The sequence below is a fragment of the Oreochromis aureus genome, linkage group 23 (assembly GCF_013358895.1).
Source record: "Oreochromis aureus strain Israel breed Guangdong linkage group 23, ZZ_aureus, whole genome shotgun sequence".
Taxonomy (NCBI): domain Eukaryota; kingdom Metazoa; phylum Chordata; class Actinopteri; order Cichliformes; family Cichlidae; genus Oreochromis; species Oreochromis aureus.
The window spans coordinates 24,724,345-24,745,213 of NC_052963.1; the positions used below are offsets into that span (position 1 = coordinate 24,724,345).

The 20,869-nt window shown below is 42.2% G+C and overlaps 1 protein-coding gene across 3 annotated transcripts in view; it reads right to left on the reverse strand.

Annotated features, from left to right (window-relative positions):
• Nucleotides 1–5,669: 5,669 nt before the first annotated feature.
• LOC116320508 (zinc finger protein GLI2-like) overlaps nt 5,670–20,869 on the reverse strand; it is a 94,823-nt gene continuing 79,623 nt past the window's right edge. For all 3 annotated transcript variants that reach the window (XM_039606244.1, XM_039606243.1, XM_039606245.1), the window contains 6 exons: nt 19,206–19,346; nt 14,707–14,856; nt 13,959–14,123; nt 12,908–13,186; nt 9,378–9,729; nt 5,670–8,629 (listed from right to left, as the gene is read on the reverse strand). In XM_039606244.1, coding sequence (XP_039462178.1) covers nt 6,603–8,629; nt 9,378–9,729; nt 12,908–13,186; nt 13,959–14,123; nt 14,707–14,856; nt 19,206–19,346 — 3,114 coding nt within the window. In that variant the 3' untranslated portion in view covers nt 5,670–6,602. The remainder of the gene's footprint in view (nt 8,630–9,377; nt 9,730–12,907; nt 13,187–13,958; nt 14,124–14,706; nt 14,857–19,205; nt 19,347–20,869) is intronic.

The following is a 20,869-nucleotide window of genomic DNA, read 5'->3' on the forward strand; positions in this document are numbered from 1 at the left end:
ATAAAGAGCCTGTCAAACTTGGAGCCCTGAGAGACGCCTGAGAATGTAGCATACACTGTAAAAACATTCCTCCGAAGGTCTTTAAACTCTCTGCAGACAGGCCTGTTTGTCGCCCCGCCGTGAGCTCGGGCTGTAAAATGTCCACCCACTGATGGTGCTGATTGGAGGTGACACTTGGGCACTTTTGGGGCTCACTGTAGTTTGGACAAAATCTCTTTCCAGCTTTTGCTCTACTTACAATCTCTGAAAGATACATTTGAAGTTATTCTGGCTTTTTTTTTAACCCACCTTCAAGCACAACAATGTACTTTGGTTGTTGGATGGAAGTGTTAACGTCACTCTGGAGAATGATGCAAGTTCATGTTTCTGCTAACACCTAAAATATGAGTTTGAGGCACAAACCTGAAGCAGAATTTGTGACCTCACAGCTGTAGTTTGAAGTCCATCCTGCTTCAGCAGCCACACACACACACACACACACACACACACACACAAAGTGAAGTGGAAACATGAGCCTGGACGTCCAGTGATGTAGGAGACATCTGGTATGCAGCAGCCAAAGTTTAAAAATGAAAAATGCTCCCATATACATAGATTCTGGGTTTCTTTATGAGGGAGGAGGAGCAGATGTCACTTCAAGAATTTCCAACAGTTTTGCTGAAGTTCTGAATGGCAGATTTAAGTGAACCTGCCAGACTCATGTAATCTTCTTCATTCTGTCCAATCTCAAACTGTGTTTGTCCGAGCTTTGTGTTTCTGCAGTATAATATTTTAGATAGATGGATTAAAAAAACAGACACATGAAGGGAAATAAGTCTGTGATTGACCTCATCCTGGGAAAACTGCAGATACACCTGATCAAGTTAAAATTGAGACTCAAAGACTGTAATGAATGTAGCAAAGCAGCGAAATACTGGAGGAATTTGTGGAGAATTATCTAGAATTTCTCTGATCTTTACCAATTTTGTAGTAACTGTATCTATAGGATATCTAGTGTGTGTCAGATTAACCAATCATAGACTTCTGTTGTTGCATGACTTTGTTAGAGATGCAGTGGTGGCTTCAAAAGTGAGTCAGTCCCTATAGACTTCCATGTTAAAATGTCCAACTTTACAGAAATAAACATATTTATAGCCTGATATAAAAACAGTTTTAGCCTCTATAGATAGTACCCTCCATAACAACTGTAAAAGGAAACAAAGTAACCCATTTGGATTTTTCAAGGCTTAAAATTGGGGATGTGGCCTCTCTTACTGACAGGTAGCAGCTAATCAGAGTCCCTGAACTAGGCCTCTTGAATGTGTTTGTGCTGATGGAGCTTTTTGGAACATTTCTAATACAATTATTTCATAAATAATGTGGCTTTCAATTAGTTAAATTGTCTTTAATTGTAAGCTTTTTATGTACTTTTCTCCTTTTATTCAGAAAGAGCTTAAAACCTTCCAACAGTTGACTAAACTTTACCAACAGAATGTGACAAGTCAATGAAATCACAACTTTATGTCCAAGGCACCAATGGTTGTGAACAGAAGTTTAGATATAGGATTGTCATGGTAATTTGGGGCTTTTAATGATTTCTTCAAACTGTTCTTTTTCCAGAATGGGATGATCGTACAGCCCAGCGATGCTGGTGTTCCAGCACTTTCCAGTTAATGGCAGCCTTGAGTCTTGGTGTTTCTTGGGTTGTTCCTGAACATATTAACCAATTTCCTCTCATCTCAGGGTGACTGTTTGGGTCTTCTTGCAGACCTTGGCAAAGTGACGGCACATCAGAATAACTTGTATTTAAGTACAGTTGTTTTGAACTCATGATCTTGGAATCTGCAGTTGTTTAGAAATGGCTTCCCAACCTTCCCAGCTTGTGTAAATCCACACTGGATCCACATTAGATCTTCATTGACTTTCTTGGACTCTCTCATTGTTCTAAGTATTGATCTGTCCAGTGAGTGCCGTCAAATAAATCCTTCTTATGCTGCAAAGAGAAACTAGCAAGTGTGGTCAATCATAATGACTAATGAGAAGTTAATAGGCTTTGGCATTGTCAGGTTAAAAGATTTTGTAAAGCCTTTTGACCTAAAAAGATCAGAGAAAATTCAAAATAAATTCAAACCCAGGTATTGTTTATTAAAGACATTAAAGATGTTTGCTGTACGACCATTAAACTCCTGTAAAAGAATTCAAAAAAAGCATTAAAAGCCAAAAATTGCCTTGACCTTTGTGCCCATGATAAATGGATGTAAACCTCTGACCACAGCTGTACGTATTAGATTGCAAAATAACGACTTTAACGAATTTAAAATGGAGCCATCATCTTGCAAAAGTGATCAGATTATGCAGCTTAGAAAACAAAGAACTTGGAAACATTAGATTAATTAGAATCAGTTGTATGCAAATCTTAAATAACTCATTAAGGTTTTAATTAAAAACCAAATAAGAGTTTAAAGCCAGGTTAGGGCAGGTTCTCTGCTGCAAAACATCCCCAGTCATAGTTTTTTCACTAACAAAGTTACAGTACAGTCATACTTCATGAGTGCTGAAACCCATCTTTCATCTTCCTCACTCAGTTATCGCCATCAATAAATGAAGGTGCTGTTAATGCACCATCTTTGCGAGTCTTATCTCCACCTCTTGTTCGGGCCCTGGTTGTATTTCACAGCCCGGGGCTATTTTCTTTCTCACTTCACATCTCTGAGAGAAGAAGGAATTCCAGTGGCAGAAGCAATCACAAGCTCCAGATCAAACGTATCCTCGGCTGAATTCCTTGACAGACTAAAATCATTTGTTCCTCTCGCTAACGCTCAGCGCTGCGTCCCCGGCATCGCTCGCTCCTCTCAGCTGGTTTGTTTTATGTGGTTTCAGCAGCCGAGTCCTCTGGGCCACTCTGTCAGAGCCAATATTGGAATACACACAGGCTAACTGCAGCAGCAGCCGCCGCTCTGCACTCATCGAGCCCTTTCGCCTCCTGTTAGCGTCCTTTTTCATCAGCTTACCAGAGAGGATTTACATTATGTCAAGCCTGTTCTCGCCGGCAAGGCAAGACGAGGTCAGGGGAAGTTATTTCAAAGCCGCCCTGAAAGAGGTCGTCTTAAGAATGTGTTGGCGCCTCAGCCTGACATTCAACAAGGAAGGAGTGAAGAAAGTGCGTTGTCGGCACGGGGTGTGGGAACATGGCTTCAAAGACGAAAGTTTTGTTGTTGAATTATTGAAGCGATCAACACTCCTCCTCCTCCTGCAGGAAATGATCAAGGGGCGAACTGATGAATAATAATATTTACTCAGCCACAGCGAGAACCAGGAGACGACAGAACCTGCTGGAAAACAGGCTGAGTTGACGCTTTATTTGATTTACATGAGAGTAGGCTTTATGTTTTTGGACTGGGCTCATTACCAGAGCAGGAGTTGTTAGCAAAAAGGTGGAATGAAATTGATAGCCATCCTCTTGCTGCCTCAGAGTTTGACAGGTGATCGATTCAAGGAAAACCCTGAACCTGAACCCTTGACCCTACATTTGTCTGCCATATTTTGGGATTTGGGATGACAGTACCATCCATCTATGGCACTACAGAACTGTGGCCTTCATGTTTACCAGATCTCAACTTGACTGAACAGCTATGGTAAAAAGTAAATGGACTGGTTCTTTTATAGCACTTTTCAACTCTATTTGAGCATGCACTTGTTCATACAACATGCCTTATTCACCCATTCACACCTTATTGTACAAACACTTTTTTCTACTCCTAAATGTTTTCTATCTAACATTTACACTCCAATGGACTCATTGAAAAGCAATTTTGGATTCAGCATGTTGCCCTTAGATACTTAAAACTGGAGACTGGAGCACCCAAAGAACGACCACCAATCTTCCGATTAGTAGATGACCTGCTCTACCTCCTGAGCCCCACCCCACATGGTAGATGCTGGACCTTCCAGCATCATTGTTAAAACACTAAAGGAGGGTATGGTATAAGTGTTGGAGGAACAGGGATCATCCCTCTAGTAGAGCTCAACACTTGAGAATCAGTGCCTAGGAATACCAAAACACCCGACTACGAAAATCTTCCTAACATACTTTAACCATGTTCATAAATTACAAACTACATAAGATTTTGAGAGAATCAGGTCCAGATCATAATCTGTGCATAAAAGTCACTGTGGACATCACTATGTTGGTTTTAGGCTAGATTCATGTTGGTTTGAGGGATCCAAAAGTGACTGTATATGGATGAGTGGCTGTTAAGTTATCAGCTGGCTTGGTTAGCAGGATGTATTGACAAACTGTACGTATGCATCACATAGACACAGATAACTGGTAATTAAGTTATATCCAAATAAAATCCTAGAAATTTATTTACAAAAAATAGAGCACAGACTTCTTAGATGGTCTGTAAGTACAGTTAACCGCACAGAATGTATATTATTGGTCAGACAATTCTATTGAAATGTTCCAACAGCACAAACAAGGTCCAGAGGTCCAGTTCAGGGACTCCAGTTAGTTCAGGTGAAGCCTGGCCACCTGTGTCACCAACCATTTGTGAGTAAATAATATTTTTAAGCCTTAATAACATTTAAACAAGTGAGTTGTAAAAAATAACTTATGATGGCCACTTGCTTGGTGCTAATGCTCTAGACTTGCTTTATCTCACATGGGAATGTGGGACATTATATGGTCTAAATTATGTGAAAGTGAAAAGGTTAAAGACTGTCTAGTCCTATTGTGTTGGACTTCAGGGGTGGGCAATTCATTTTCCCAAGGAGCTACATGAAAAACTGGGACTGTTTAGGAGGACTAATAGGTCCACCAGTAGGGCCCCTTCACAACAGCCCCAGTTTCTCATGTGACCCAAAAATGCTTACATTAAAGTGGAACCATTTTAAAACATCTTAAACACTCCAGCCCTGAACATCTCTACAGATTAGAGATTGTGAAAATGCAAATGTCCAAAGGAGTCACAGTTTACATTGGCCAGTCTTGTTTGAGAATGTGATCAATGCGCAGGTAAGAGACCAGTTCTCTCAGTGGTACTGATAATGTGTGCTGCACCTTGCATGCTCTCATGATAGCTACCTTGACCAAACCAGAGTTCTCTCAGCAGTGAGAATAGGTCTGAAGTTGATTATTTTCTGCTATGTGCTACATGTAACTTCTCCCCACACCATCATGTGTGAAAACAGCTTAAATCAGGCACACTTTGAGCTAAATACAAACTGAGCTGGATACAAACCTTTGGTATTTTCTAGAGATATCTTGGATTTATATCTATATATCTATATATTTATTTATAAAATAAATATCTTGTTGGAATAGCTTGTGACAATCACATTTATGAGAATAAAAGTTTGACATTGTATAGCTCTGCAAACATCATATAGAGCTGGTTGGGCTCAGTTGGTTTCTTTAATTGTTACAAAAGTGGTCCTTAAGCCCTACAATACACATTAAAACTACATTTTTAGGCCTGTCATTTATATTTTGTTGGAATATTGGATGCTTAAGTTAATCATGGCCAAAGTAATCCCAGCCAGCCGAAGGCTGAGGCTTCAGATTGCTCCAAACACTCTGTTTCATACACTATTTTTCTACTCTTAGATCTTTATGATGTTAGAGTGGAGGTCAGTAATATGGCAAACATAGACATACAAGCTCAATCTGCCTGCTTTCAAAGCCTTCTGTTGGGCCCAGGAAAAAAAAATTGCTTGAAATTGGCTAAGTAGGTGCATTTTAAACATTAATATTGCCCTTTGCATGGCATTGCATGGTGTTTCCTGAACTACAGCCAAATAGTTTTTTTATATACTGAAAAAAAAATTGTATTTCTGATTCTGCTGTGGATAATCTGGGCTGGAAGGACAACACAAAACACATGCATTTAAAAAAATCAAAGTCAATACTGTATTTCTTAGAAATATACAAAGGATATTTACATATAATGAGCACAACAAACTGTTTTCAACAGTGTAAAAAAGAAGAAAGCTAGAGTCTCTGCTCTGAAGTCTTCTCCTCTTCTCTCTGTGAGAGCACGGCCAAGTTATCAATAATTCCAGTCACAAATCAAGTCTCTGATGCCCAAATCTGAGACGCCACAGTTAATCTCAGCAGCAATGCAGCAATCAAATCACAGCTCACCGAGGGAAGTGGCTGTAAACTTGATGATAGATGGAAAAAAAACGAATGGTGAACTGTTTTCTCCTTGACAAATATTAAAGTTGAACTCAAGTAATTTACAGTGTGAAAGGTTTTAATTGAGTACACAGATAATTACCTGGTTGAATTTGCACATTTTTTTGAATATAACTATACGCACAACATGTGTTTGTTGTATCTGAGGCAGGCACTTAGTAAACTGATCTTACTGCAGACCTGTACAACAACTGAATAAACTCCCTTGTTCATCATTTTTGCTACCTAAGGCAAAAAAAAGAATGATATGGCTTTTTGAAAAGATTAAAAAAACTGCCATTTTAAATAATTCATAAACAAGACTGTACAAGGAAACAACAAGCAGGCTGCAGAAGCTTTCAGCTCACAATCACATCAATTCCAACTGCGGGGTTGAAGGGTTATTCTGCATCAGGGGTTCAAAATGTCTGCACACAGTTTGAGGCTAAGACATCAAGTTGAGGAACTTGCTCTCCTCTGCTAGAGCAGTCAGCAGTGAGCTCATGTCCCCGATGGCCATGTTCCCTGTCCCCGCAGGCACCGAAGGCAACGTGACCGAGTTCCTGGGCGTCGTGAGGCGAGAGGAGCTCTGGGACAAACTCTGGAGCAGACCTGGACTTAGCGTTCCCGACATGAGGCTGGAGTGATCCCCATCATCCAGCATGCTATCAAAGTCTATTTGTGCCTGCTCCAGTGCTGTGGTACAGTCACTGGTTCTTGGCGTCTGATTGGTGCTTGAAGTGGGAGGCACCACCATGTTACAGTTTACATTACAATTAGGCTCATATACTTGAATCTGCCCTGTGTAGTACAAGGCATTGTCATTAGCATTATCGCTGCGGTGAAGTCCTAAAACTCCAGCAGTGGATAATTCGGAGTTAGCATTAGCAGCTTGCATCATTTGCTGCGTCACTTTTGTAACTGAAGGGTTCTTGTTCAGAGATCTCGGTTCGGTTGGCGGCCTTGGCTGAAAATTGTTCTGATTTCCAACTTGTGAGGGATTCTGGGAGTTCATGTTACATATTGATGTGTCAGTGTGTTCAATTTTTATCTGCACAGGCTGAAATCCAGCATCAGCAAAGTGCAAGTCAAAGGTCTCCATGTCACATGGCTCCTGTTTGCAGTTGATCCCACTAACGGTGTTAATGCAAGGCTTATAGGTGGTGTTACCATTCCTGTCATAGGGCTGGATGCCTTCATTTAACAGGGCTTCATTGAGATTCGATGGCTGCTGGAATCCTTGTTGCTGGAGGCAGTTTGCTCCTGGCTCGGAGTTCAGCTGAATGTACCTCTGCTGCATTGTGAGGTTCTGATTCAACTGCTGGTTGGAGCTGAAAAGGTTGCTAAGAGATCCAAAATTCTGGTTTTGCTGGAGCACAGCCAGGTTCCCTCGGACCTGCAGTCTGGAGTTCTGCTGGGAGGCATCCATGAGTCCTGAATGTGCTGGAACAATGGATGGCGAAGGTGGACACATCTGTTGCTGTTGACCTGGACTATTCCTCGAAGCGGGTAAAATCTGTGAGAGTAGATTCACAACAGCCATCCTTCTCTGACTGAAGTGCTGCTGCTGGATAGCCGAGGCTCCTTGGAAATCTGCATTTGTCTTGTCTCCATTATCAGGGATGTGACTTGTTGTTGTCTCCATGGTAGCATTCTCTGAAATGCTTGGTGGTCGCAGACTATAAGGGTAGTGGTGAAGACCATCTGATCGATGGCAGTCTTGCTGAGATAAATGTCGGTGATCTGCTGCAGGAGGTGGACAAGGCTGGATTGTCACCCTTCCACTCAGCGTGCCCATGCTGTTGTAGCGGTGCAACTGCGACTGGTTTAAAGTTTCTGGGGCAACCTGTCTCACAGGGTCACTGGCTCGACGGGGGATGTTAGATGGGACTTCGTGGGGCATCAAACTTCTTGTGGCATAACTGCTGTACTGTCTGAAAGGTAGGCCTTTGTTGGTGGAGGGTTTCCGGGAGTCCTCATACAGGGCTGCATGGGATTTCAGACACATTTGGTCCATATATGGAAGAGGTGTAGGTGGTGCGCCCCCAGTGGCAGCTGCATATTTTGCCTTGAGACGGTAGTGCTGGGCTGGGGTCAGGCTGAGAGGGCTGGGAAGACCCACTGCTCCAAACACTCCTGCTCCTCCGCCACTCCCACCACACTGGCTGGCCTGACTTGAGCGCCGTGAGATGTCGGCAGAGATGGGGTCATAGGAGTCCGCAGAGCTGATGTTGCTGGGGCGGTTGGCACCAAATTGTGAGGCCTGGCTGGAGCGCCGACTGGAGAAACAAGGGGAGATGCCTGAGGATCGGCGACTGAGGGTGTAGACTGAGCTCAAGGTACTGGAAGTGCTGTCACGTCTCTCGGAAAGGTTTTCTAGCACAGTCATTTTACTAGAGCTCAGTTCACCAAAGCTAGAACCAGGGAAGGACACCTGACCACCACCCATATTTTGGCTCTCCAGGAGGGAACCTGTAAACAAACAGATGAGAATGAGAAACTCTAGATCTAGAGCTACTTTTTCAAGCTTATGGAGCTATTTTTCAAGTATTTTTAAACTCAATCGAACAAACATAAAATAGTAGGAACTTGCTAGTGGACCAAATGTAGTGTGCTTCATTGAATTAGATTCTATCTGAGGGGGCAGTGGGTGTATGTGTTCATATGAAAGAAGGTGCACCTGCTCTTTCTAAGTCAATTAATGCCACAAGTAATACCACATATACTTTTTCGCAATAAATAACAGATCAATATTCAGATAGCTCCCTGGGCAGTTTCTCATTCTAGTCCGTGGTCTTGATGGAAGTCCTTTGTTGTGCTCTGCAGCTTCAGTGAGATCAGCACAGCAGTATAAACCTCCATCCTCCAGAGTAAAAGGACTACCACTCAGAACTGGAAAAGCACCTGTATAATGTGAAGGATCCCTGGGTCTGCCTTGGTTGGACATAATTGAAACATCTCTCTTAGGTGTCCAGTCAGATACTTCGGGTACTGCACGGTTATAGGAGGACTGTCCAAGTAAAGTCCCGTCCAAGTCTATTCATGTGTGGGAAACATGGAAGTAAAGTATCCACCTCCTTACTAATTAGTTCTTGGATTGGAAACCAAATCACCTAAGAAAAGTGTTAACTATGGAAAAGTTTCTATATTTTTAGTGAAAGGTTGAAGTGAAGTGAATAACTGTCAAAGCAGCTTTAATCTAGCCTTTCTATCAACTCACCGCCTGCCGGTATGGGTGGGAGCTTGGTCCCGAGGACCACAGGTGGTGTTGGGTTGTTGGTCCACCGGCAGGAGTCCCTCACTGTCTTCAGTTTCTCCTTCTTGAGATGCTCCAGGCGCTGGCTGGTGCTGAATTGCTTTCTAAAGCGAAGACCCACCGCTGCGACCCCACTGGTGGAATCTTCAAAGCCCAAGGACTCCACAAACGGCAGGTCGTCCAGGGTGCTGAGGTCCCCTAGGCTCCCCCCGCTGTGCACCGCCATCTCTACTCCACTGTCATTGTTGGTGGCACTGCCAAGTGGTGATGGTTCGCTGCTACATGATGACTGACCGCCAGGGCTGGACTGATACATCTATGAAGAAAGAAGAGAAAGAGAAGGAATGCAGAAAACGAGATTTTAAAAAAAGAACATGAGCAAAACAGAAAGAGACACAATAGTTTGTCCTAAAAACAGTTTTTCTGTAACAGAACAAAAGTGGGACAGTGGTTAACATGGCATGAAAAACAGTGAATCAGTGAGTCTTTTATCCTCCCCCAGCTTAATTGTAAATAATGAGTGTGTTTTTTGGGGATGGGGGTGAAGAGGTGGGGGCGCACCACAGATTACAGACTGTCTTAGTCTGTCTGTGAATTAGAAATGGGCAGGATGAAAGGCTGCTTGAGCCTGAGCCAGAGTGCCGGGCCAATCATCACAACATGTGATCTCCAAAAAATCAGCTGTCAGGGTGGAGGCTGCTCAAGCATTTAGGTGAAGCTTGTTGTTCTCTTACCTTCACAACTACATCTTTCAATGTTAGTTTTGTTTACGTCAAATCCGAGTTAACAGAGGGTTTAACATGATGACAAACCTCTCCAATCGGACTAAGGACAGCAATAATTAGACGGTGTATATCCACTGCCTGGCCTGTTTCCTTGCAGTCTCTAATATATTCGCTGCTAAAAAAGCTGTCTTGATCACAGCTTGCTGGTTGGCTCAGTTTGCACAACCAATTCCCAGTGTTTGAATATTCATCCAGGAGTGACTTTTATCATGGTCTGTGATGGGTGTTTGATAGGTCTCTGCTGTGGATGTAATCCTGTGTAATGGAAAAATGTACACCGTAGTACCATTATGAGATAACAACGTCATGTATAAATAACTCCCTGCTTGTTTCAGATGACTAATATCTCAGAAACTAACTGGATTCAATTAATTCCAATTTAATTACACAAATTAAACAAACCCCATTAAAAAAAAACAAGAAAAGCTACTTCAATAAGACATTATGCAATGTAAATTAGAGTTGTTTTTAATATTCTACCCTGAAAATGATTAAAGTCCTTCTTGACTTTTGGTACTTTAAACAGCTGTTACTGAAATAGGGCAGGGCTTCTCAGATGTTAATCAAGGAGCAGCCCCCATGCCTGAGGTCAAGCCTAGTGCTTTGGAGTGAAATTGACCTTTGCACCATGTTTGTGTTTTGCGTGCCTTTTGGCATGTTTTAAATGCAATTATCTGACATATTTGGCTGTTTTGATGAGTGAAATTACAGAATTTATTTTTTGGGTAGTGGCTTCATCCGTTTTGTATATATAGCCTATGGCAATGGTGGCAAATATGTGGCAAAGTCTCATCAAGCAAATTACAGTGAAAAAAAACTGCAGTTTTATCAATAAAATGCTCCGTTTGTCTTTCTGGAATACCAGCATTAAAAAGAAAAGCATGAGATTTAAAGTATTTCTAGCAGTATTTCAAGTTGTTTAGATTATACTGCAGTTGCTAAAAACGAAACTTCTGAACCTGACTCAACATGATCACACACAAGTGTTTTACACACTTGCTTAAATCAACGGTTTATTAAATGTGACCATTTTTGGATTATGCAGTACTGTGCAAAAGTCTCGAGCCTCACCTCATTTCTTTAGACTTAGCTAAGAAAAGGGGAACAACTGGACTCAAAAATGGAAATAAAGCATACGGCAATTCAAATGAGCTGGAAAGGCAGGCAGGTTTCTTGTCATTTCATTAATGACTGATAGTGCTGCACTGTGTGTTTCTTTTACTGCACTGGCAGTGTGTTTGGGATCATTATCATGCTGAAAAAGGTGCTTATATCGATCAGATGCTTTTCGAAAAATATTGCATGGTGGATCACAGTTTGATGGTACTTTTCTGTGTTCATATCTCATCAATTTTGACAAGATCTCCAACACCACTGAGTTATATGCAGCCCAAACCCATGACAGAGCCTCCACCGTGTTTTACAGATGTCTGTAGACACTCACTGTTGTACTTCTCGCCTGACCACCTCTGTACATACTGATAATGATTTTCACCACAGATTTTTTTATTTGGATTCAACACTCTATCAGAGCTGCTGCTGATTTTCAGTCCAGTTCTTGTATAATCCAGCCTCAGTCTTTTCTCCTTGGTTCCCTTCATTAAAAATGGCTTCTTATCAGCCAAACTTCCACTGAGACCATTTCTGACAAGGCTTCAGTGAAAGGCCAGATATATCTTAATATTTTCAAGGACACACTGCACACCATGCTGGGTTATCAGCTAATAGCTCTTTGGGAATCACCTTGGTTCAAAAGTTTTGGTCTGTCAAATTGAGTCATCTTTGGCACATAAATTACGTGTTTATGTGACAGGCAGCTCGTAATAAAGTGGCCAAAGATGCAGTTCAAAATGTGTTCTTTGCTAACTTGTTTGATTCAGGTGTGTTGACACCCTGTGTCAACACACCTGAATCAAATGATTAGTTCATTACCAGCCCTCTGGAGAACTTCAAGACATGTTGAGGTCATTTAGCCATTTTAAATCAGCTGTGTTGGATCAAGGACACCCCTGGTGTAGACACAGCACTGGTTCTTCTGTTGAGAGTTAACAATCCTCTGGAAATGGTCAGGTACAAGGACTGGACTGAAAATTAATGAAAAAGTAGCCAGTGTTTAAAATAAAAAATTGAAAGACCTTCAAAGAGCCTGAACAAATATTGCTCACAGCCACTTCAAAACATTACAAGAAAATCTGGCACCTTGGAATGAAAATGAGGAAAGGAATGAGAGAGGGTAATGAGGCATAACTCAAGATCGCTTTACAACAAGAGTGGGGAGAATAAATCTAGAGGTGTTTGGGACTTTGAAGCTGCTGTTCTCTGGTCATAATGTAATTTTGGAAGTGAATCAGTGTAATGGAAAGGAAGGAAGTTGAAAGATGGTAAAAAAAAAAAAAAAAAACATGACTTTAAATGATGTACAATAGTTATAAGCCACAGGTGAGCTCACCTCAGTAAGGTCTGTCCATAAGGAAAGTCAGAAAGGAGAGAGAAATGAAAACAATGAGGCAGAAAGCTGAAGAAAGGTTAGAATAAAGAGGCATGCTGGACTAAAAGAAGAGAAATAAGAGAAATACTTCATTAAAAAGAAAGAAGTTTATACTAGAGTTGTTAGAATCAAAAGCTGTGTAATAAAGTCAGCATGCAGTACATAACTCGTCTTACTTTGTGTCCCTGTGTGTGTGTGTGTGCAGATTTGAGCGGTCTTACCACAGAGTTTTCTGTCTTGATGGATTTGACCTGCAGGTAGTCCTCCACACCTCTGGGGGAGCTGTTATCCAATATTTTGTCTTCCCTGTGGATTCGCTCTCTTGGACCTGTCTCATTCTCGCTGTTCTCCCTGGGGGGCGGCGGCCTGGGTGGCAGGTCGCTGCGCTGCTTCTTGGTGACGTGGGCCTCAGGGCCGTGTACTGTCTTCACGTGCTTCCTGAGAGAGCTGGGATCGGTGTAGCGCTTGGTGCACCCGGGGATCTTACATACGTAAGGTTTCTGTAGGTGCAGAGAAAAAATTATTCAACACCGAAATAAAAGAGTGAAAACTATCGAAAACTGCAGTTCCCAAATGTTATGGTGGCCACATCCATCTTTGTATATACAGTCATTAGAGCCTGCATATTCACTGTGAGGGTACGTAGTAAACTGTGACTCCAGCAGGCTGTGCGGATCTGCTGTCAACAGCTGTTAGCACTGAACGTTTAATGAGGAAATCAGCAGAAACAATCAGTGACTTTGGGATTTCTCAGCAGTCAGAGGCAACCTGCAGGTTTTAACTCCCCCTCTAATGCTGCGGACATGTTTTTATTGAGTTGTATCTGAGCTGCATGTGAGCAGCTCAGTGTGTCCGTGGGTTGTTGCAGCGATGCTGAATTCCCACTCTGCAGTCCCACTGAGCGCTCTGAAACACTGCCAGGATTCATTTTCTGCTCCTGCAGGTGGTCTGGCTCCTGCAGGGGCGGCAAGCATGATTCGCCCTAATGCATTGTGGGCCGTGGAGCTCATTATGCCTCCACCTCATTATTTACTCACAAATGTCTGCAAGACTTGCACAGGGGGACACAAAGGCTGCCGGCACCACTTCGTACAGACACAAAGGAACAAACCTGCTGCCCAACGTGAAGCCTTCAGCTCACCTGAGGTGGAGGTGAACTGCTGTCGCTACCTGCAGCCTCACATCTCCACCACTTCAATCGCAGCACTCTGAGAGAATTTGTTATGCAGCTCCATAAGAGAGTCTGTGTGAAGTTTCAGTGAGCTTTTGTACCTCGTTTGAGTGCGTCCGGTTCTGGTGCTTGGCCCGGTCCGAGGCGTTTGAAAAGGCTTTGTTGCATCCTTCGTGCTCGCAGACGTATGGCTTCTCGCCGGTATGCGAGCGCAGGTGGGTTTTTAGATTCTCCAGGCGGGAGTAGGCCTTAGAGCATCCCTCGAACTGCACAGGAAAACAGGAAATACTTAACTCACTCTAACAAACAAATGGCAGCAAAAAAATAAAGACAAAACACAGTTAACTGTCTGGATAAACAGTTAAATAACCAACAGGGTAACACAAAACCTTCATAGTGGACATCCTAAAGTTTGTGTGGCACTTCAAAAGTAGATATTCACTTCTATTTATGCAAGTAAAGACTTTAAATCATATCGTGAGACTGGCATCATACTTATGATTAAACCTTCAGTCACACAGGCAGAAAAACCAGTTGGAGACCAGTTGGTTGCAAAGCAGCAGTTTAGCGATTTTTTTGGAACAAAACTTAAATATACTGTTACAGCTTTTTAAATCCATCCACTGGGGTTTGGGTCAAAACCAGGGGTTTACAGATGTTGTGTGGGGTATTAATTCTTTTAATCTGACAGTAAAATGATGAATGCTTCAGTAAGAGGAAAAAAATCTGTGTTTTATCTTTGTTAAGAAAAAAATCCAGATGTGTACATATGTGCAGTTGCTGGTGTTTAGAGAGCATGAGGGGCCCCGTGGGAGCCTGAAGAGGGCGCAGAGGCCATCCGTTACCCACCGTGCACTTGTGTGGTTTCTCCCCCGTGTGTCGGCGCATGTGAACCACCAGCATGTACTGAGCTTTGAAGGGCTTCTGCTCCCGCGAACAGTCCTCCCAGCGGCACACGAACTCCTTCTTCTCTCCGTGGATGTGGTCGTTATTGATGTGCTGTGGGACACACACACACACAAAGAGAAATGAGAGGATTTTCTGGGGAGAGCTGTCCACTAAGAGGCTCTTACGTTGTTCCCGGTTTTATGTTTCTGTGGAAATCCGTCTTATCAGCGGAAATCTCAAAGGATTTTACGCTGCAGCAGAGGAAAGTCTAATTGGGAATACGAAGACTGTCTGCGACAGTGGAAATGAACATGGGTTAAAGAGCGAAATCAGACAGCTCAGTAAAAATTATTTCCTCTTAAAAGAAATCACATTTTTCTTAGCATTTTCTACAAGCTTCATCCTTTTATTGTGAGTGTTTTCAAAATTCACCTTTTTCTCTCTTATGTGTCTTTGAAACCTCAAATTTATTCCTGCTTTAACAGATTTTTGAGAGAAAAAATGCCCTCAAAAACTCAATAGAGCCTCCTGTGGAAGGTTATTGACTTACCTGATTATCTAACCCAAGTGGAAGACAGTTTGTTGTAATATTTGTACAAACACACACACTTATTTTCTTGATTACAACTGCTTGGCTTCCTCTTTTAAGGACTGTTCAACCCCAGAATAAAGTATTCTTTCCTCGTGCTCTAGTTTGATTTGGTATCTGTTTTAAAGCTATCAGCTGTCAGAAATTCTGCCTTTTCGTCAGTATAGTTGAAGTAAAATGCACTTGAAGACCTGAGGAATATCTCTTTTCAGAAATCACGACAGTCATCAACTATTTTTTTCTACCAAATAACATTTGCTATATGTATCATTGTGCAGAAGGAATTGTGCATATATCTGTGACAGGATGTCGCGTGCACCTTTAGGTGAGCCACAATCTTCACATGTGTGGTGGATGTAGACAGTGAAAGAAAATAGTTCCCACATGTTGTAGCCCCTACACAGTTGTGGATTTTTAATATCAGAGAGCATAAAGTAGGGGTCGTGAACCTGTGACCGTTCTGGCTGTCTCCAACTGCTCACTTTGATGGAAATGAATAAGTCCAAATTTAGCTTTTTTAAACCACTTTAACTTGTATTTTTTTTTTAAAGAATATCACTGTGTTTACTGGTCTGAGGGTTGATGTATTTATGACTAAAGTAGGTTTCTTTGGGGTGGCTGTGCCTCAGGTGATACATTGGGTCATCTGCTAATCAGAAGGTTGGTGATTTGGTGATGTAAACTATGATCCCAAATTAAAGTGAAACATCTGGTTTCAAAAAGCCAAGATTGCTGATGTCCCAAAAACTGGACAACTCACGCCTAAACTATCTAGATGGACGAGCATCACTACAGATCAGAAGAAAAATATGTAAAATGGATTTTGGGATGAATTCTTGCTTTAAATAAGCTGCCAGCAATGTTGGGAAATATGCTTACATGATTTATTTCAGACAAGTCCCCCCAAAAAACTTCCTTCAATTACATAAAGTACTCATTGTGGGGATAGGTTAACTGGATAATCGAAATTGTCACTAGGTGTGAATGTGCGAGTGAATGTGAGTGTGAATGGTTGTCTGTCCCTGTGTGTTGGCCCTGCGACAGACTGGCGACCTGTCCAGGGTGTACCCCGCCTCTCGCCCTATGACAGCTGAGATAGGCTCCAGCGCTCCCTGCGACCCTGAAAAGGATAAGCGGAAGCGAATGGATGGATGGACTCATTTAACCAAATTCCTCAGAGAAGCCACAGGACTGATTTTAGTAGTGTTAGGATGAGTCACCTGCTGATATCTCGCAGTAAAGACTAGTGTATCCATCCACTTTCCACCTCCGTGCTGTGTCTTTGTATGCAGATCCAGCCAGTGAGCACAGGTTTTGATCATGTTACTGATCAATGGAAAAATGATTCCTCACATGTTTACCATTGAATCTAAAGAAAAAAAATGAGCGGAGCTCTGCCAGGGAGAGGATAGGATCTAATGAAGTTTACAGGAAATGTGGTCTCGATTTGTGAAAAACAAGGGCACAGCTGACAATTACCTCGACCACAGACTCATTTGTTTACAGTGCTGCGATCAAAGCATCAGAATCATGTTGAATCCGAAGCTCCGGTGTTTGAAAATGCCACACATAGCAGCTTTAAAAGTCTGTAAACAGTCACAGAGCTGGTTTATGTGAGACTTTCCTCAGACGGACAGAAGAATCAGGGTTTAATGAATGATGGACAGCAGCCTCCCAGCCCTGCAGGACCCTCACTAATCCTCCTCACTCTGCTGCCTCTTTTCTCTCTCTGCTTCACTGCAACTGAGGAATGCCTAAGACCCTTTCAGCCAAGACTGCGTGCTGCGATGGGAAAAAATGAAAGCGATGATGGTTTGGAGGTCAGCTCGTCAGCCAGAGGAAAAACTCAAAACAAGCATGTACAAGAACTGAATGAACAGAGGTTGTTTTCAGTGTTCAGGTAGATGTTCACGTAGATGATCAAAGAGCTCATTCCTGACCTTTGGAAGAGAAAAGTCCTCTAGTCAACATTTTTAGGAATTAAAAGATTTTATTTCCCTTGTTTCAGGGCAGATTTTCTCATTTTCAGTATCAAATCTGATCCTGAGTTGTCTTCCAGCAAGGTCGGCGTTAAACTTGAAGCTTCATAATGTCAAGACCAAATAGGAGACGTTACAGCACCTACGTTCATCTCTTATTTGTATAGAAGTAATGTTGCTGTTATATTTAGTCAACTTATTTCTCTAGGTAGGAGAACACAGCTAATGCAGATTGTTTTTACAGCCATAAAGCTAACACTAGCATTCCATCTCTTGAGTGGAAAAGGTCAGCTAGCCATCCAAACCATCTGGTAACTTAGCAGGCCAAATTTCAAATGATTTATCATCTGCAAAACTGTTGACTCTCTGCTGTCCTGTGAAAAACTAAGAACAAGCTCACTGCTTCCACTGAAATTAAGCGGGTAAGTAAATTAGCTTGATTAACTGATCATCATCAAGCTAGAGCACCTCTACAAAAGCAGAGGTTTTGTCAGTTTTCTGATGTGCAGCATTCAGGTGTGTATTAACACAACACCACAATCTATCTAGGAGTGGGAATCCCAGCAAGATCAGACGTGCAATACTCAGAGAAACCGAAGAGGTACATCTCAGACTCTACAGGCCTCAGTTAGCATGTTGAATGTTAAAGCTCATGATAGCACACTTAGAAAAAGACTGAACAAGTGTGGCTTGTTTGGAAGGGTTGGTGCTCCTCATGCTTCTTTGTGGTAGCACAGCTTAGGTTTATAATGTTGCATTGAACAAAACAATCGAGTTCAGCAACAATGTCCTTTGGATAGGTCAGACCATAATGGAGACGTTTGGTCGTAATGCACAAAACTAAACACAGCGGCCTGCACACCCTGCAGTCATCAGGTCAACTATGAACTCTTCTGTATACCAAAGTATTCTAGAGTCAAATATGAGCCTTTTGTTTGACAGGTAAAGCATACAATGATCCCAAGAACAGCATCAAATATACAACAGAATGACTGAAAAAGAAAATGATAAAGGTGTTTCAGTGGCAAAAGTCGATGTACTGAAGTAATGTTGCAAAGAAGATTGGCCCCAAACTCCAAGTCATACAGTAAACCATTACCTCAAGTTATTGCTGCTGAAGGTGGTTCAACAAGCTATTGAATCATGTGCTGTACTTCTCTCTTTGTCAGCAGCAGTATCTGCCAGAATGGCAGTAGTTCATGCTGTGAGATAAGAATGTGTTGGATGTTCACACGGAAACTGAGGTTTGTATATAATATGTGACAATCATAATTTTTATGGTTCTAATTTTTGTTTGCAGTTGCTGGTTGGTCAGGTTTAAGGAGACCGTAGTTTGGCTGCCACAAGAGGAACCCAACCAAGGTCACCAGTCGAAACAGGAGTCATTTTAACCTGTTAAGCAACAACACAGTTTCTTCTAGAATACAGTTTGAGTCGCAGTTATCTATCACAGCTTGCATGTTTTATGTCTTCTCCCACTGAAAACGCTATGTGCAGATGAACAGAATCAACTTTCTGGGACTTTCATATTTTACTTTTGTTTTAAATGAGTGCTTGGTGCATGATGTGTGAGTGATGCAAGAAAAAATGACTAATATCATTCAGATATGACATTCTGATTGTTGGAATTCAAACTGACTGATTTTTAACCACAACTGAGCCAAACCAAACTCACATAATCTAGATTTAATATCTTTATCTGAGTTTTCAGAAGCTACGTTGTTCATATGGTATTTATTCAACAGCCTGATAGGGTTTTCATTGGCCGGATTTTCATGGTTTTGGAACAAATGTTTCTGTCAGCTTCATTTCTTTTAGGTTAGCAAAGGTCTTGAGATGTCAGAATATTTTTCAGTTTGCAGACGGTGGTTTTTTTGCAGTCGCACACTTACGTGGACCAGCTGGTCCTGCGTGTCGTACTCTTTGGTGCAGCCTTCCCAGTGGCAGTTGGTTTCGTAAACAGCCTCGGGCTCCTGCTTACAATCGTCCCGATCCACGTCATCCTTCAGGTCCAACAAGCCACTGTGATGGTTCTGTAGAGAATCCAGACAGAACACTGTTAAACACATGTCAAGCTGTCCTTTATTTTTCTCAATATAAATGAAAAACACCAAGAGTTATTTATGTTGAACTGAAATAAGTACATTTTCTCGCCGTCATCTGAGAGCTTGTTTGCACCAAGCACATGTGGAAGCGTTTACTGCCCAGCTGTTAGGAGTCACATTCAGCTGTTTGTTCATATGTTTTACCTGCCACGAACACCAGAGATGGTAAATTACAGATTAAAGCTCGCACCGCTCCATCATGCTTCACTGAAGTTAAAGAGGTTGGCATCAGAGTTGTTTTGACAACCTCGACCACAAACACACACGCGTGACTTCTGTTTACAACTCCACGTTAGCTTGTAATTAATTCAGCAGCGTGAACGTAAATGAACCAAACACTGAAATCTCACATCGTCAGCTTTGTGTTTCTGAGTGTGTGATCAGGCATCCGGGCTCGTCTTCAACAGCGGCAAATCTTCTGGTAAACCTGTTGAGAAACTGTGTTTCTCAAACAGTTCTTTCAGTTTGATAAAAGCTTACACAGTTTTCTAAATATCGCCCCCACTTTCCCCAGTTTTCACTGTCTAAAAACCTTCCAGAATTTCCAAAATTGTTCCCACTTTTCCTTTCACTACTTTCTAAAAAAATAAAAATAAAAATCAAAGAATGTCCCAGAGTTGTGATCAACATTCCAACCAAAAACGTTTCACTTTCCTAAAAATATATATATATATATATATCTTCGCGTTCCAAAAAATTCCCAGACTTTCCAGTTCACAACTTTGTAAAAAATTGAAACTTTCCTCAGATGTCCCCACTTCCTGGAAGTGTCACTGTTTAAAATGTTCTCCTGCTCAGGGTCCTCACCAAGACAAATGTACAGGGACGCTCACACATGTCTGAGACACAAACTGACACGTAGTTTGTCCCACGTGGCTTCCCGTACACTTCCACCAACACAAAGACGCACACACACACTGACACGCAAGGTGCTGACTGCAGCATGTTTGTCTCTGCCCCACGCACGCTATCTTCATCAATTCTGGTGGCCCCAAGACGACTGCGCGCACCGCCGTCCCCATGCATCACGCCCAAACCTGCCTCGCTATCGGAGAGAAGCCGCAAATTTGTCAAAAGGAAGAGGAAAAGGCTCCTCACATGACAATAAAGCCCGGCCAATATTTCATGAAAATGAAGTGCTCTGGCACAGTTTACAGTGGCCGCGGAGGGAGAGGGAGGGGGAGCCAAACGAATGGATGCAAAGCTCTTATCATGTGGAGTTTTTCTGTATCCGAGATGCGATTTACAAGAAGGTCACAGGAGGCTGTGGCACATCAGGGGCCACGGATCAGGACACAGAGAACGAAGGCAAACAAATGTTCCCACTTTCCTGTCCAAACTCCCACGCTTCTCAAAACGGTCCAAAAACATCACCTCATGATCCAAAAAAGGTCCTGATTTTACAAACATCTAATCACTCTTTAAAAAGGTCGTGACTTTTTTAAAAGCAT